This window comes from Solanum dulcamara, chromosome 5 (assembly GCF_947179165.1).
Source record: "Solanum dulcamara chromosome 5, daSolDulc1.2, whole genome shotgun sequence".
NCBI classification, from domain to species: domain Eukaryota; kingdom Viridiplantae; phylum Streptophyta; class Magnoliopsida; order Solanales; family Solanaceae; genus Solanum; species Solanum dulcamara.
Window position 1 is genome coordinate 2,968,846 of NC_077241.1, and position 14,765 is coordinate 2,983,610.

The 14,765-nt window shown below is 35.9% G+C and overlaps 2 protein-coding genes across 2 annotated transcripts; one reads left to right on the plus strand and one right to left on the minus strand.

Annotated features, from left to right (window-relative positions):
• Window positions 1-1,875: 1,875 nt before the first annotated feature.
• LOC129888778 (uncharacterized) lies at window positions 1,876-10,552 on the minus strand. The gene is made up of 7 exons (XM_055963781.1): window positions 9,718-10,552; window positions 8,708-8,782; window positions 8,121-8,637; window positions 5,397-5,782; window positions 3,374-3,600; window positions 3,121-3,268; window positions 1,876-2,434 (listed from the first exon to the last, which is right to left on the minus strand). The coding sequence occupies exons 1-7, from the start codon at window positions 10,384-10,386 to the stop codon at window positions 2,303-2,305; spliced, it is 2,154 nt and encodes a 717-aa protein (XP_055819756.1). The 5' UTR covers window positions 10,387-10,552; the 3' UTR covers window positions 1,876-2,302.
• A 903-nt stretch (window positions 10,553-11,455) lies between these two features.
• LOC129888780 (dolichol-phosphate mannose synthase subunit 2-like) lies at window positions 11,456-14,604 on the plus strand. Its single transcript, XM_055963784.1, has 3 exons — window positions 11,456-11,536; window positions 13,818-13,930; window positions 14,153-14,604. Exons 2-3 carry the CDS (start codon window positions 13,841-13,843, stop codon window positions 14,303-14,305), a joined length of 243 nt encoding a protein of 80 aa, XP_055819759.1. The 5' UTR covers window positions 11,456-11,536; window positions 13,818-13,840; the 3' UTR covers window positions 14,306-14,604.
• The last annotated feature ends 161 nt before the right edge of the window (window positions 14,605-14,765 follow it).

The following is a 14,765-nucleotide window of genomic DNA, read 5'->3' on the forward strand; positions in this document are numbered from 1 at the left end:
TAGACTTATAATACATTATTTCAGTTTCTTACTATACAAACATAATATATATTTTAAAACACTTATAATACATTTATATTGTATGCATAATTCACTTTTAATACAAATATAGATTTATCATAATATTGTTATGTATTGCTATAAATGGTAATAAATAAAAAATATCGCTAAAATCACTAATTAATTTTTAAAAAGCACTCAATCAAGTAATTTTTCCTTTTTCATTCTTAGGGGCTCAAAACCAAAAACTTTAGTTAGAGCCCGTTTGGATGGGCTTATAAGTTGGTTTGACCAACTTATAAGCCCTTTTTAGATTATTGTGGTGTTTGCCTAATGCTAACTTTAAGTCATAAAGTTCTTAAAGTCAGCCAAAAATGAAAAGTCAGGATTTCTAACTTTTTTTTTTCTAAGTGCTTAAAACCATTTTCTTTGACCATGAAAATTAATTTTATATTCCTTATATTTTAACTAAATTCTCAAACTACCTTTTTTATTCTTTTAACCCTAAAATTCACATCATTTTTCTCATTTCTTCGGCATAAGCACTTTTATCCAAACACTCAATTGCTTATTTATAAAAATAACTTTCAGCACTTCAAAATTCTAAAAGCACTTCATATATAAAAGTTACTTTTTTTAAGCCCATCCAAACGGACTCTTAAGAGTGGAGAGATTCCAATAAAATTATATATAGTTGATCTTTAATTTTTCCCTTTAGCAATCGAACTTATACCTAATAAAACATAAATTCTTTAAAAATTAAAGTCATGCACGGACATGATCTATAGGATATTATGAGGGACATAAATTAAAGACCAACACAAAATAGAAAAACACTATAAATATATTGAATTTTTAATCATTCCGCTACAATTCATGTAACATGGTGGTAAAATATTGTGATAAGTGAGTATAGAACCAACATAGTATTTGATTACGCTTTAAGTTCGAATTAGTTGCCACTGCCTATATGAAACATTATTGTTTGTTCTACCTCATTTAGACATATTTCATTTACCAATATTTATTAAGTAATGATTTCTTAATATTAAAAGCTTTTTTATATTTTCTATTAACATATAAAATTCTGAACATATTAAAATGACTATTAATTAATAATAAACTCTAACGTGAGGATATAGATATGATCGAGCCTTGATCCTTCACTAGATGCATAATTTATGTGGGATCTTTTTGCCTATATTTTGTTTAATTTTACATTGATGATTGTTTGTTTTAGAAATAAATTGTGTAAAGATTGAAATGCATGGTCTGGTTAGTACTTAGTATCATGATATGTATATAGGAATTAATGTAATGATGAAATACGAAATTGTAATACAGCTATGATGCCACGAATTGACACCACATAAGATATGTGTGTCTATTTGTTCAACTTTTTAGATAGTTTAAGTATGTCTACTTGTGCATAGATGCTAGTTGTGACTTGTGACCAAGTTAAAAAACATATTTATTATGTATTATGCCTTTTGGTTATTAAGAAAAATGTTATTTTATTCCATGAGCTCTGTGATTGCGAGGGTCATCATGAGCTGATTAAATTTGACATGTGATTATAATTATAGTGTCATCTTCGCTTTCATTTTGTCATTCTTTCTCCTAATAAAAAAGAGGACAGCCGCCCGGTGCATTAAAGCTCCCGTTATACACAGGATCCGGGGAAGGACCCGACCACAAGGACCGAAAACAGATTTAAGTAGGACCGACGGGTTCAATCGAACAACAACAAACAACTAAATGTTCAATTGAAGAAGCTGCACCTGTCTTGTTTTATTATAACAAAAAATTTATTTGCATTTCAACTTTGCGTGTACTTTGAGTGTGTGACTATGATAATTACTTTCCAATGCAAAATTTTATTAGACTCAATACAAGCACAATACTGAAAGGTAGTAAGCAATTTCTAAATCAAGAAGCTCCATTGCAGCAATAGCAAATACACTATGCTCACATATTTCAAATAAATGGTATAATCACATCCATAAAAAAGGAAAATAAAAGAATTTCGACAAAACACTCATTTACCTTTTTTAAAAAAATCTGCTCGTTATGCCGTTGTTGCCCTTACTTGCCTCGGCTTTTGGCTGAACGAAAAATTCTATGTACGCCACTGTATGCACTTACATCTGCTGTGAAAATGCCATATATCACAGGAGAAGAGATGCCCTCGAGCGATCAGCTAGCAACTTAGCTATCGACACCTTTGACATAAGCACGTATGAGGAACACAGATATCGAAGAGCAAGATCGATCCCCTTAAATTGGAACCTTTTTTTTCCAGCTATTCATCAGTAGTATGTTGTTTGCAGCCCTTAGGTCCATAATGCTGGGAGCTGCGCTTCACCGTCTTTCCACACAGGTAACAATAATGATTCTGGCATGCCCAGCAGAACATGTGATTGTTATTACCAGCCTGTGACCATGGCAACAAAGGAAAAAAAGGCAACCAATTAGCTACAGTACTAAACGGAAAGAAGGAAAATGAAGAGAAAACAGTGGCGGATTCAAGATTTAGACGTCGTGGGTTATAAGTTTAAAATGTAGGTTCTAAAAAATTTATGTTTAATCCTATGTATCCTTCATTTTGACATATACACATAATGTTCGAGTTGGAAGACGTGAGTTTCACGGAACCCACAGCTTCTATATTAGATCCGCCATCGGTTCAGTGGCTGGAAAAGACTTTAAACTATAAAAGTAGATGAATATAAGGTTACCGCTTCCATGCGTTCCCCACTTCTACACGATCAATACGGTAAAAGAAGAATAGTTGGATGTCAATAAAATTATGATTTCCAACGTAAACTCTATAGAGGGAACCAAAATTTGTTTAAATATGCAAGAGTCTTCACACAGGAGTACATAAGAGGCCTACTTACTCGGGCACTCTATTTTTCTAATTATGTGAATAGCTGGCCATGCCGAAGTCGTTACCTTAACTGCAAGGAAGGGGATGCCGAAGGCAGGGCTAGTGACTGGAGTGAAGTCGTAACAAGGTAGACGACCTGTTACTCATTCTCCATGAACATTGCAACTTCAAAATATCAAAGAGGTGTGCTACAACGTTTTTTAGAAAAGAACACTGAGCATCCATCTTACCTTTGCGTTCATTTGGCCACAATTAGGGCATGGACGAGCACGATTAGGAAGCATTTGAGCTTGAATCTGTCCGATAACTTGGCGCGCATTAATCCTCTCTTCCCACATCTGAATTTCTTCTGGCGGGAAAAGTTCACATTTCCCGTCCCTTTAACAAGAAAAAAGCTCCTCAAGTAAGAATACAAAACAAAATCTCAAGGTCATAAACTGAGGCCATATGTGAAGCAACCTACACTTGAGACTTAATACCAACCTGAAGTGCTCATATCCATCAATCGCCTGGTTACAGCGATAGCAAAAGTATCCTCCACAATTATCGCACACCATCTTATTGCAGCCCTCAGTTCGCGAGATAGCCATCTTACAGGAAGGGCATTGCTTTGCAGAACGATGAATTTCCCGCATACTGAGAATGTCATTAATCATTTCTTTCTCACGCTGTCTTTGGCTATCTTTCAATTGAGATGAACTCTGTCGCTCCTGATGCAATAGAAAAAAAACACAAGAGTAAGAATACAAACCACAAAGTGCCTTCAAATAGACAAGTTATGAAAGTAGAACTATAGTCTCAAAGTGCAAAAACAGCCTCATATAAGAAAGCTACCCCAAGTAGACAAAAAAGTGTTAACACTTGATGACAATGATCTTGTACAATGAATCCTACCCAAGTAGACCAAAAGGATTGTAGCACTTGATTGCCAGCAAGGATTAATAAGCCGACACCAACTTGCTTGGGATTGAGGCATAGTTGTTTTTCTTATACTTGATTGTAGATGAAAGAAGTTCTCAAAACAGTCCTGAACCGTAATATTCTAGACATTAAGAGAAAGGTGCAACAAATTCAGGTATTGAACTTTTTTTTTGTTGACAAGGTGGGAGTGGCCTCGGTGGAAGACAAGATGCGGGAAATGCGACTGAGATGGTTTGGGCATGTGAAGAGGAGAGACACAGATGACCCAGTGCGGAGGTGTGAGAGGCTGGCCATGGATGGTTACAGAAGAGGTAGGGGTAGGCCGAAGAAGTATTGGGGAGAGGTGATTAGACAGGACATGGCACAGTTACAGCTTACCGAGGACATGACCTTAGATAGGAGGGTGTGGAGGAACCACATTAGGGTAGAAGGCTAGTAAATAGTCTCGTTATTCTTCCCTATTCGTAGGCGCATTAGCGCATTACAATTTCGTGTGCTCTGATTTCTGTTATTTCTGTTATTATTTATTACTCTCTATACTTTGATTACTCTATTTTATCTGTGACGCTTTCGTTATTTATTTTTTCCATATCGTTTTTAATTTCTTAGCCTTATCTCACATCTTTTTATGCTTTTATTGAGCCGAGGGTCTCCAGGAAACAGTTTTCCTGCCTTGGTAGGAGTAAGGTCTGCGTACACTCTACCCTCCCCAGACCCCACGTTGTGGGATTTCACTGGGTTGTTATTATTGTTGTATTAGTACTAGTTTAGGTATTGAACTTCATAGCAGAAAGAGCAGCAAGATAGAATCCATATTGTGTTATCCTAATGCTTTTGTGGGTCCTGCATGTTTGAATTCACGATATCGTGTTATCTCTAGCAACAAGATAGAACCCATGTCAACTGTTGTTGATAAAGTATGGAAATTCCAGAAGGGACTTCGAGGAAGAATGCAAATGGAATACATATTGCTTACCTCATCATCATTTCCAAATTCATAGTGTCAACTGGTTGAACTATAGGGTAATTAGTGAGGCCAAATGCTTTATTGTAGTATGTTGCAGCCAAGGTAGATTTAACATATAACATAGTACTACACACATTGTTGGCTCAGGGGGTTGGGTGGTGGTTGGAGTTTATCATATGCCCTGTTAGATTTTATTCAGGACAGCATTCATGATAAGTTGGAATTAACAGCCTCTGCATTCTCTGTACTGACCCCCTCATGTTCATACTCGTAATAAAGTTGACTGATCAGAGTTTTTTTTGGATAACCGTGGTGTCGGGGCCAGCTTTAGCGCACTCGACTAATTCCACGGGATACCTGCCACCTCCCACCAGCAATAGGATACCTTACTCCCCTATAGACCCTCAGCTCGATAGACAAGAAAAGAATTCGAAGCATGGTAGCAAGAAAATGTGACAACAAATAGCAAGATACAAAGCAAGTGAAATAACATGTAGTAATACACATAACAGAAAAGGAACAACACGACTACTTAATAATACTACCAATAAGGAGAAGCGTAGAGGAGGAAAAAAGAAGATACAGGAGAAAATATTGAATTTTTGACAAAACTAATACCTGCAAAATCAGAAGCTTCATTTCTGGTGTCATGCATGTAACTCCAACATGACGCTTCTCCTTGCACAGTGTACAAAAACTAAAGAAGCATTTTGCACATTGGGCATGCTGATCTTCATCCTCGATGCATACTGTTTCACATCTTGGGCAATAGCAGACATCCTTCATTGATTCTAATGTTTTCTGTAACATCAATGATTCCCAGCGTTCAAATTCCACTTCACCAAGCAACCGCTTTAGCAAACCTGGAGGAATCATACCTCCACATTTTGCCTCGGGGCACAAAAGCTTGGTGATTGTACCTTCCTTGACATGCATGTCGGAGAAAGTTTTCAAGCAATTCCAGCAAAAGAAGTGATGACATGGCAACCTCACAAACTCCATACCTGATTAAAAAAAAAAGCTTCAGCAACCATTACCACTTGAGAGATTATTGGATATCTGATTTCCGATACGTTCATGCCTAGTATGTATAAGAGAAGGAACGAGCTAGGTATATATCTTTCTGTGTGAATGTGCATGTTTTAAAATTGAAACGTCTTCATAATTGCATGCATCCATACTCGGAACACCATGGATCCTATTTAGGAAGACTAATTGTAAGTATGAAGATAAACCACAGAAGTGTTATGTAGTTAGTGATCAGAAAGATCCTATTTATGACGACTTCTGAAGTGTCTATTACGAAAAGTAGTGTCTATTATGAATAACTATCTAAACAGATACCTAAAGGTATTATAAAAGCCTTTTTTTGGTCTCCATAAATGTCCTTTTTTGGTCTCCTTAACATACACAAAATCAGATTTGTCTAACGATTTACTTCTCTTCTTCCTCCCAGAATATTAACACCGTGGTACGGGGGAAATTAATATTTTCCTGGACTTAAGTTTCATTTCGTTTTATAATATACTGAAGGAATTCTGCCACATACCCATGCAGCAAATAATGGAAGCTTAAATTCCCGTAAGGACAAAGATCACTTTATCAAAGCCAACAGATATGCTGTTTCCCCAAATAATCTTTTTTTTCTCCAACAATCTTAAGGAATTTAAGAGAATTATTGTGGGTTGGCTGATAGAGAAAAATAATTCAAAATGGAAATATATTGGTCTCTCTAACAAGGAAAAAACAACGAAGCAAACTATGATAATAGTTCACCACTTCGCGTCCTAATATAGCAATTATATCTAAGGCATTTAGCAAGATATACAATGAAAATCTAGACATATTGCTTGAGACATGAGACATAAAATAACTGCATATGTACTATGTAGAACTATCAACAGTTATTTATGTAAGATCTAAAGAGAACTCTGCTGATTCCTTGACTAAAAGACTATCAAGAGGTATAATAAAATGCACCATAAGTGGTGTGGGTCTAAGGCAATTTTAATTTATCAATAGTAGACAAAACCTTTCCTTTCTTATTGCTCAATAGTACTAAGATTTGAAAGGTAAAAACAAGTTATAGTTTATGACAGTTAGCACGTACTGAAAATTATATTACATGCAAAAAGGTGAGTACATAGTTACTCTTAATGAAGAAAAAGAGTTTGGAATAAGAACCAAGGAAGTCCAAGTTAAGGACTTGAGTAAACTTCACCTATATAGCACAAGAAGGGGTGCCACTTCAATCAAAGTTTGGAATACAAATGTAAGTGCTTATATTTTTAGGAGGTTGCTAGCACGAAGCCGTAACACAATGTCAATGCTAAAGCTCATGGTGAACACATTCTAAATTTGATTTATGTGTGTAAAGCTTTTCCGTCCTGACACTTGCGGAACTTAAGGCGACAAGGGTCTGCCTCACCACTAGGCGAGACAAGTGGCGAGGCGCTTGCCTTTTTGAAGTGCGGCGCCAATTAATACCAAAAAATAAAAATATTTAATTGCATATATAAATAATCAAAATCTTACTAGCAATAACATATTAGCAAATATTTCAATTCAAAAACTGAAAATAGATAGTAGATACTAAAAGCCTAGAACTTGAATGAGAAAAAAACAAAACAAAAGTCAAAACAGTGAGGAAAAAAACAGAGGTAGAAGTAACTCTGAAGTCTGAAGAAGAAGAAGGAAAAAGAAACACAGGAAGAAGAAATCTCAAGAAGAAATTAGAAGAAGAACAGAAGAAATACGTATTGGTTGGTCTTTGGAGTCGCAGGAAAAGTCTGGCTGGTCGCTGGAGAAGTCTAGTTGATTTGACTGGTTGGAGTCGCAGTCGCAGTGCAGTCTAAGAGTGCAACTGTGCAAATTTGGAAAGAAAACCCTAAATTGGCCGCCTTTTTTTAAGAAAATACAAAAGGCGACGCCTTTCTCGCCCCTCGCCTTTATCGCCATGGCGTCGTCTTTTGAAGATCGCCATGCCACAAAGCTAATAGGCGATGAAGGGTCGCCTCTCCTCTCGCCATTGGTGACAAGGCAATCGTCTTTCACAACACTGGTAACGAGTACCAAATATAAGCATATGAATCGATGACCTTATCTTCATTATAGAAATATAAATATCAAAAAAATGAGGGAGAGTCTGAAGTCTGAACTATCAATAAATTAATAGCGGCCAACAAACAAAAGTTACCCTAAAATGGGAGAAACTAATATATTGTCATTAACTGAGTCAAGTTGTTCAAGTTTAGTTTCTAAGTTCCAGGAATACTAGAATCATCCAACGGCTTTGTACAATATACTATCGTAAACAAAATAAAGCATGAGACTCCAAAGTACCAAGAAATTCATTGAAACAGATGCAGCATTGATGAATGTTTCTACGGAAATTCTCATGTCGCTGTTCCTCGTCATAGATCTTGAGCGAGGGGATATCAACCTCCGGTGAGACAGTTCCTGAAATTGCACGCCGATCTCCAATATGACTCTCGGCACAAAAACCTAACTTTATTTCTTGATCAAACTGCAAATGAGAAAGAGAAAAGGCATGCAACCACTCCACCCACTGGTATAAAACTTCTTGACCTAATTGTTCATTCCAGATTGAATCAAGCATGGAGCAAAGAGAGGAAATGTTTGCTGAATTCAACCACTGGACAGAGATTGTAAAGTGAGGAGCAAGGTGGCTCGGATATGATTTAGGTAGTAAACACGTCAACACAATCGGTGGCAGATGCTCAACTTTGAGGGAGTATGATAACTCAGGTGAACTATCATCTGGTATTCCAAGAGCATCAGAGGAACTCAGATTTACAGATACCGTCAGCTCATCAGGAACTTCAATATGTACATGAATCTGCAAGAAGAACATGAAATGAGCCTTGGCTTTCCAGAGTAAAGCATAGTTTATCAAGGCACTACAGAACCTGAAAAGATCGTAGACCATTTCGTCTATCAAGAATGAAGACATTGTCACCAAAAATTGATTCCAGCGCTAGTAACTGCAAAGAACCATGTACAATGTCAAAATGTACTTTACATAAAGCAATAAACAGAAGGAGAGATGAGATAGAAAGAAATTTAAAAACAACAATCTCAGTATATCACACTATTGCAAACTCAAAACAGCAAGAATATACTAACATTAGTTATATTGCTACAAACATTTAAATTAATAGTAATGAAAAAGAAAAGGAAACAATTTTGCATTCATACAAGATTATTCAACTATTTGTTCTTAAACTAGCCCAACCGTACAAAACCAGGACGGATTAATGAATATTGCAGTTTTTAACGATCTCCCCACTCATTCGAATCAAATAATGACTCAATCATATCATTTCCACAGCAGATACTACTCTCAGTGCATTGAAATCTTAACCTATACCATAACATACCTACCAGGGGCTCAACCTTTAGGCTTTTGATTCGATGGACCCAATATTTTTGACACTTTCAGATATATATGTGAAAAACCACAAACTTTCAATAAACACTGAGCCTGAAACCATTATTTCAAAAGTCCAATGGTTTATTACTAAAAACCTTGAAGCTCGAACCCATCCAATTTGACTGGACACGGAGTTGAATGTTTATTTGACTTATCCTTTAGTAATAGTAATTAAAAATAATACTTAATTAATGATTGAAAAGTTAATTTGATCCACAAAATATCACATAAGTGAGGCAGGTTAAGATTCCATTCGAAGTAACTTATTTTTATGTTGAAACTTCACGTCAACCAAAGTTCAAATTTTGAATAATACTCCTATAATGAATTTGGATTCAAGCTGCATAAGCATAAAATTGTGTCAAATATTCAGAACAGTCTTAAAATGGAAAGAATCATAGTCTCAAAAAGTAAAATGTGACAAATAAAAGTGAACAACGAGAATATATAAAATGAGAACATTCAGTCCAAGCTAATAGGCTTTACCTCATCCTCCTGTGCTTGATCATTGATTCTAAGCTGTTTAGTCGATAATTCCGGCTCCTCAGCACCCAATTGCAGCTCCTCCAGCCTTGTCGAAACACCATCAGCATCATTACACAAACCAGACCCCTCAACTTTATCTACACTATCACCAGATAACTTTTCTTCCACATGAGAACTCAGAACACCAACCACCTCTCTAGAACTTTCTGATTTCTTCTTGAAATTACCACTAACCCCATAAGCATGCCTGTTCCGGGATACCCTTTTGGAATTCCTACGATTCTGATGGGGGATTTTGTCCTTCCGAACAAACTCCGAGATGGGTTCTTGTACATTTTCCATTACAGGCAAAACCTCTACATCTTCCCCTGATTTCAAAGAGGATGAGAATGATAGTTGTGACCCTTCTGGGTAGATCGGATTTCGATGGGGTCTTCGAACAAACTCCGAGTGTTGTGAACCTTGTGGGTCAATTGAAATGGGTTCTTTTACAGTTGCTATTACAGGCAAAACTTCATCATTTTCACCTGAATTCAAAGAAGAGGAGGATAATTGTGACCCTTGTTGTTCATTTGAAGATTTGATTACCCAATTTTGATTGTAGTTGCGACGAGAATAATGAGCTGATTGTGCTCCTTTGCGGCCTCCTCTTCCTCTTGAAGTGGACATGGCGTGTAGTAAAAGCTTTGATTGAACTCCTCTGAGCTCAATATTCCAATTGCAGCACAGGGGATTTTCAATGTTGCTATTTATACCATTTTTGAACGTTTGCAGTTGATGAAAACGGCGGCTATTGTACTTGGTTGTTTGGGAGGGGCCAAATGACCTGGCCGGATCAAATTTGAGTGGGTTAAAATCGTATTATTTAGAAATAATTATCTATATATACTATTTTATTTATTATATTTTTAAATATTTCTTCTTTTATCTCCAAAATTCATTTTTCTGGATATATAATTGCTTGTTTGTTAATGTATCCGGATATCACAGAATGTATCCGAATGGATTATTTTTTCGAATAATTGCTACTCTTTTTTTCTTTTTAGCTCAATTGATTTGTTAATTAATGTATTCAGATACCACATATTCGGATACATAATTCCTTTTTTAGCTCAATTGAATTGTTAATTAATGTAACCGCATTAATGTATCTGAATGCCACATGATGTATTCGGATATATTATTTTTTAAGGAATTTATGTAATATTAAAAAGGATAGGGACAAATTGTAATTAGATTCTTAAAAGGAAAAATTACTAGAAAAAATACTTTTTAATAAATAATTATTGATTTTAGTGATACTTTTTATTTATTACCATTTATAGCAATATTATGATATATCTACTATGTATTAAAAGTGAATTATGCATGCAATATAAATGTATTATAAGTGTTTTAAAATATATTATACTTCTTTGGTAAGAAATTGACACAATGTATTATAAGTGTATTAAAGTATGTGATAAATATATTATCCATGAATAAAACTTGTATTATATGAGTTTTATAAATTATTCTAGCTAATATGTATTAAAATTGTATTATAAGTGTTCAGTGAAAAAAAAATATTATTGCTATAAATGGTAAATATTTTGTTAATGTAGTACATTTATGTAAATTTTCTTAAAAATTTTATGGAAGAAAACATATTTCGGCCCATGTAAACGTTAGCCCAATATATTTTGGTCCAATTACAGGAGTAAGCAACGTGATTTTTTTTAAAAATATATATATATATAAATACTGAAAATTAATAAAAGTCAATTTTCTTTAAAATCTGAAAGCAGAAATCTTTAACACCAAGAACCGAACTTTTCAGGTGATCTAAGTTTGTTGTTTCTCTTACTTTAATGGGGTCTCAAAATTTTTGCTGAATTTCTGCAATTTTTTAATAAAATTTTCCATTTCCCACACGTATATTGCCAATTTGATTGAGTTTTTAGTTGATTGATTGATTGAGTAATTCATCAAAATCTCCATTTTTTGGTTTTTGTGGGGGGATCTTTATAGTCCTTCTGGATCATAACTTGTGAATCTCCTTATATGAGCTTTTTTGAAAACTAATTTCTTAAGGAACCTACTGAAATTATGGATTCATGTTCCATTATTTCTGAAAAGGTTTGTTGGAATTTAAGCACGAGTTAGGGTAAGGTCTGCGTATGCAGTACATTATGCTCCCCAGACCCCACTTTGGGGTTACACTGGGTATGTTGTTGTTGTTGGTCGAATTCGTATAAAATGAGTTTAAATGAAAGTGGGAATTGATATAGTCGATCATAACTTGTTTGGGACTGAAGCGTAGTTTATTGTTGGAATTTAAAGGGTCTTATCAGTTTTGAGATCAATCCTGACCCTGATGCCTAGGGCTCGGGCGGGTGGTAGTATTTTTCTTGTAAGTCTGGCCTTTTCTGGTATAAAGTTTGAAGCTTTGGGATTCAAATCATGTCTAAAGGTCTTTGTTGTATGAACCTTGTTGGAAGTTCAGTGATAACTGATTATTATCCTTATCCCACCAACCAAACAACTTTGAGTGGATGAGACTATGTTGGTCCTTTAAGAGTTGGTGTCCCTCTATGTACTGTGGAGAGGCTCCTCAACTGTGGTAGGTATATTCCAAAGATTAGATTCACTTCACCTCAGCTTTAACAGATCTGAGTATTAGCTCTCCAAATGGTAGTTGTTACCACTATAGCTTAGTTTTCAACCCCTTTCAACAGTGTAATTTCACTAATGTCTAGGGAGTTCAAGAATTAACTCATTTTCTATTAGGAAATTAGAGTCCCGGTTGAGCCGACGGTCTTTAGGAAACAGCCTCTATACCTCATCGAGGTAGTGGTAAAGTTTGCGTACACTCTACCCTCCCCAAACCCCACTTAGTGGGATTCCACTGGGTATGTTGTTGTTGTAAATTAGAGTCCCGGTGATAGTTTGCTGGAGTAGTAATTTAGTTCTCAGAAAAATACTTCTTTTTCTCCAACTTAACTAACTTAAAGCATTTTTTAAAGTATGATTCTCCTGTGCTGTCTGCTGTTTGGGATTGGGATTGGGAGGACATAGCTTCTCTTTCTTGGCAAACATAGGCCCTTGCAAAATTTAGTTCGCATTGACGATAGAAATACTAAGGGTCAGTTTTATTAGATATGAGATATAGATTGAACTCTAACGAACAAACTCGTGTCAACTTGTAATGTTGTGTCCTTACAACTACAACCACGCCTCAGTCCCAAACAAGTTGGTGTCAGCTATATAAATCCCCACTTCTCCATTTAAGCTCACCTCAAGTCATCATCATACCAAATAAGATAATAGTGAAAATAAGTTAAATATATATTAATTGTAATATTGTGTCCTTAATTGACAAATGAATTTTTCTGTAGAATTAGGACCTAATATGTGGGCAAGCTTACTCCCTTATCATGTGACTTCATTTTGTTTCTCATAACCTGGAGTTCTTTTTAGGTAGACGTGTTTATTACCTTTTTCTTTCTTCGGGTTGTTGTCATAGTTAAAGGCATTTTTATCAACATCTTGACAAGGAGAAGTTATATCATTTTGTGGTCAGGACTCAGGATAGTGCAACAAGAAGAGTGCATTGAGACTTGAGAGAACTGCTCATGTAGCTTTCTGAATTTTTGCACATGTTCCTTCACAATGGTCACATGTTGAAAGATATGTGTACTAAACTCAACGCATATTTCTTTCACTTCGTTTATCTTAATATCTTGTTGATGTTATTCTCTGTTATTACTGCTTCTTTTCCATCTCTCCTTCAATCGAGGTTCTATCGGAAACAACCTCTCTACCATCATAAGGTAGGGGTATACACATTACCCTCCCCAGACCCCACTTGTGGGATTATACTGGGTTAGTGTTGTTGTTGAATGTAACATCCTTGGGATTATACTGGGTTAGTGTTGTTGTTGAATGTAACATCCTTCTGGACTGTGTTCCACTTCATCCGATCTTTTTTTGTCTTCTCTCCTTTTTGTCCCTTGAACCTTGTATGGTACCGGCAAACCTGTGACCAGGCCAATTTTTTTGTTTTAACCCTCTTCTTGTACGGTATATAAGTTATTAACTAAAACAATCTTCTTTTACAGGCAGCACAAGCAGAAGAGTCTCGATGGAGTTAGCGGACAGAGTGGTTGGGCTGCTTTTAACATTGACTAGTTTGTCCATTTTCACATATTATACCTTCTGGGTCATCATTCTGGTCAGCTCATATGCTCTTCCATTCCATTCTTTCCTGACCTTCTATGTTGCTCGGACTCTTCAAAAATGTCGCCAGGTACAAGTCGGATCTGATCCTTCAAAAGCAGTACATTTTTGAAGGATCTGACAACGGGTGTGGCAAAGTTTCCGAGCAACATAGCTGACCTTTGCAACCTAAGTTTTATCTGGAGATTGATGTATATATGTTGTTTTGTCCTTTCAGCCTCTTGTTGACAGCGATCATTTCGTGCACAAGTATTTTCTACCACAAGAATACGCAATTCTCATTCCTGTATATGCTGCAGTGGTGCTCATCTGCTTCTTGAGCGTGTTTATTGGATACGTCATGTTCAAGTCCAAGAAGAAGAAGGCATGATATGGTCGCGGCAAGTCAATTTTTTGCTCTATATATCGAGTTCATGACACTTGATAATCTTTTCTAATATCGTTTTAGCTCTTCTCGATTTGAATAGCCCGTGTCGTAGATCACATAGATTTTCATCTATTCTTGTGTTCACTACAATTTGGAACCTCTAGATATGATTTTTAGTTGTCACTACTCACTACACACGGGCATTAAACAAGACATGGTTGATTTGTTCTCTTGTTATTAGCTAGAGGGGTGTAAAAAACTTTGATCAATGACAGTTCTACAAAACAAGTCTTTTGTCTCGACCACCACTGTTGTATCATCAATTACTACTTTGAACGCCACAAGTGAAAATATACAACATGCAGTGCGATCTGAGGAAGGTAGAATGTACGCAAATCCTACCTCCTACCTTGTGGAGGTAGAGAGGCAACAAGTGGAAATATAAAGGTAGCAAAATAAACAT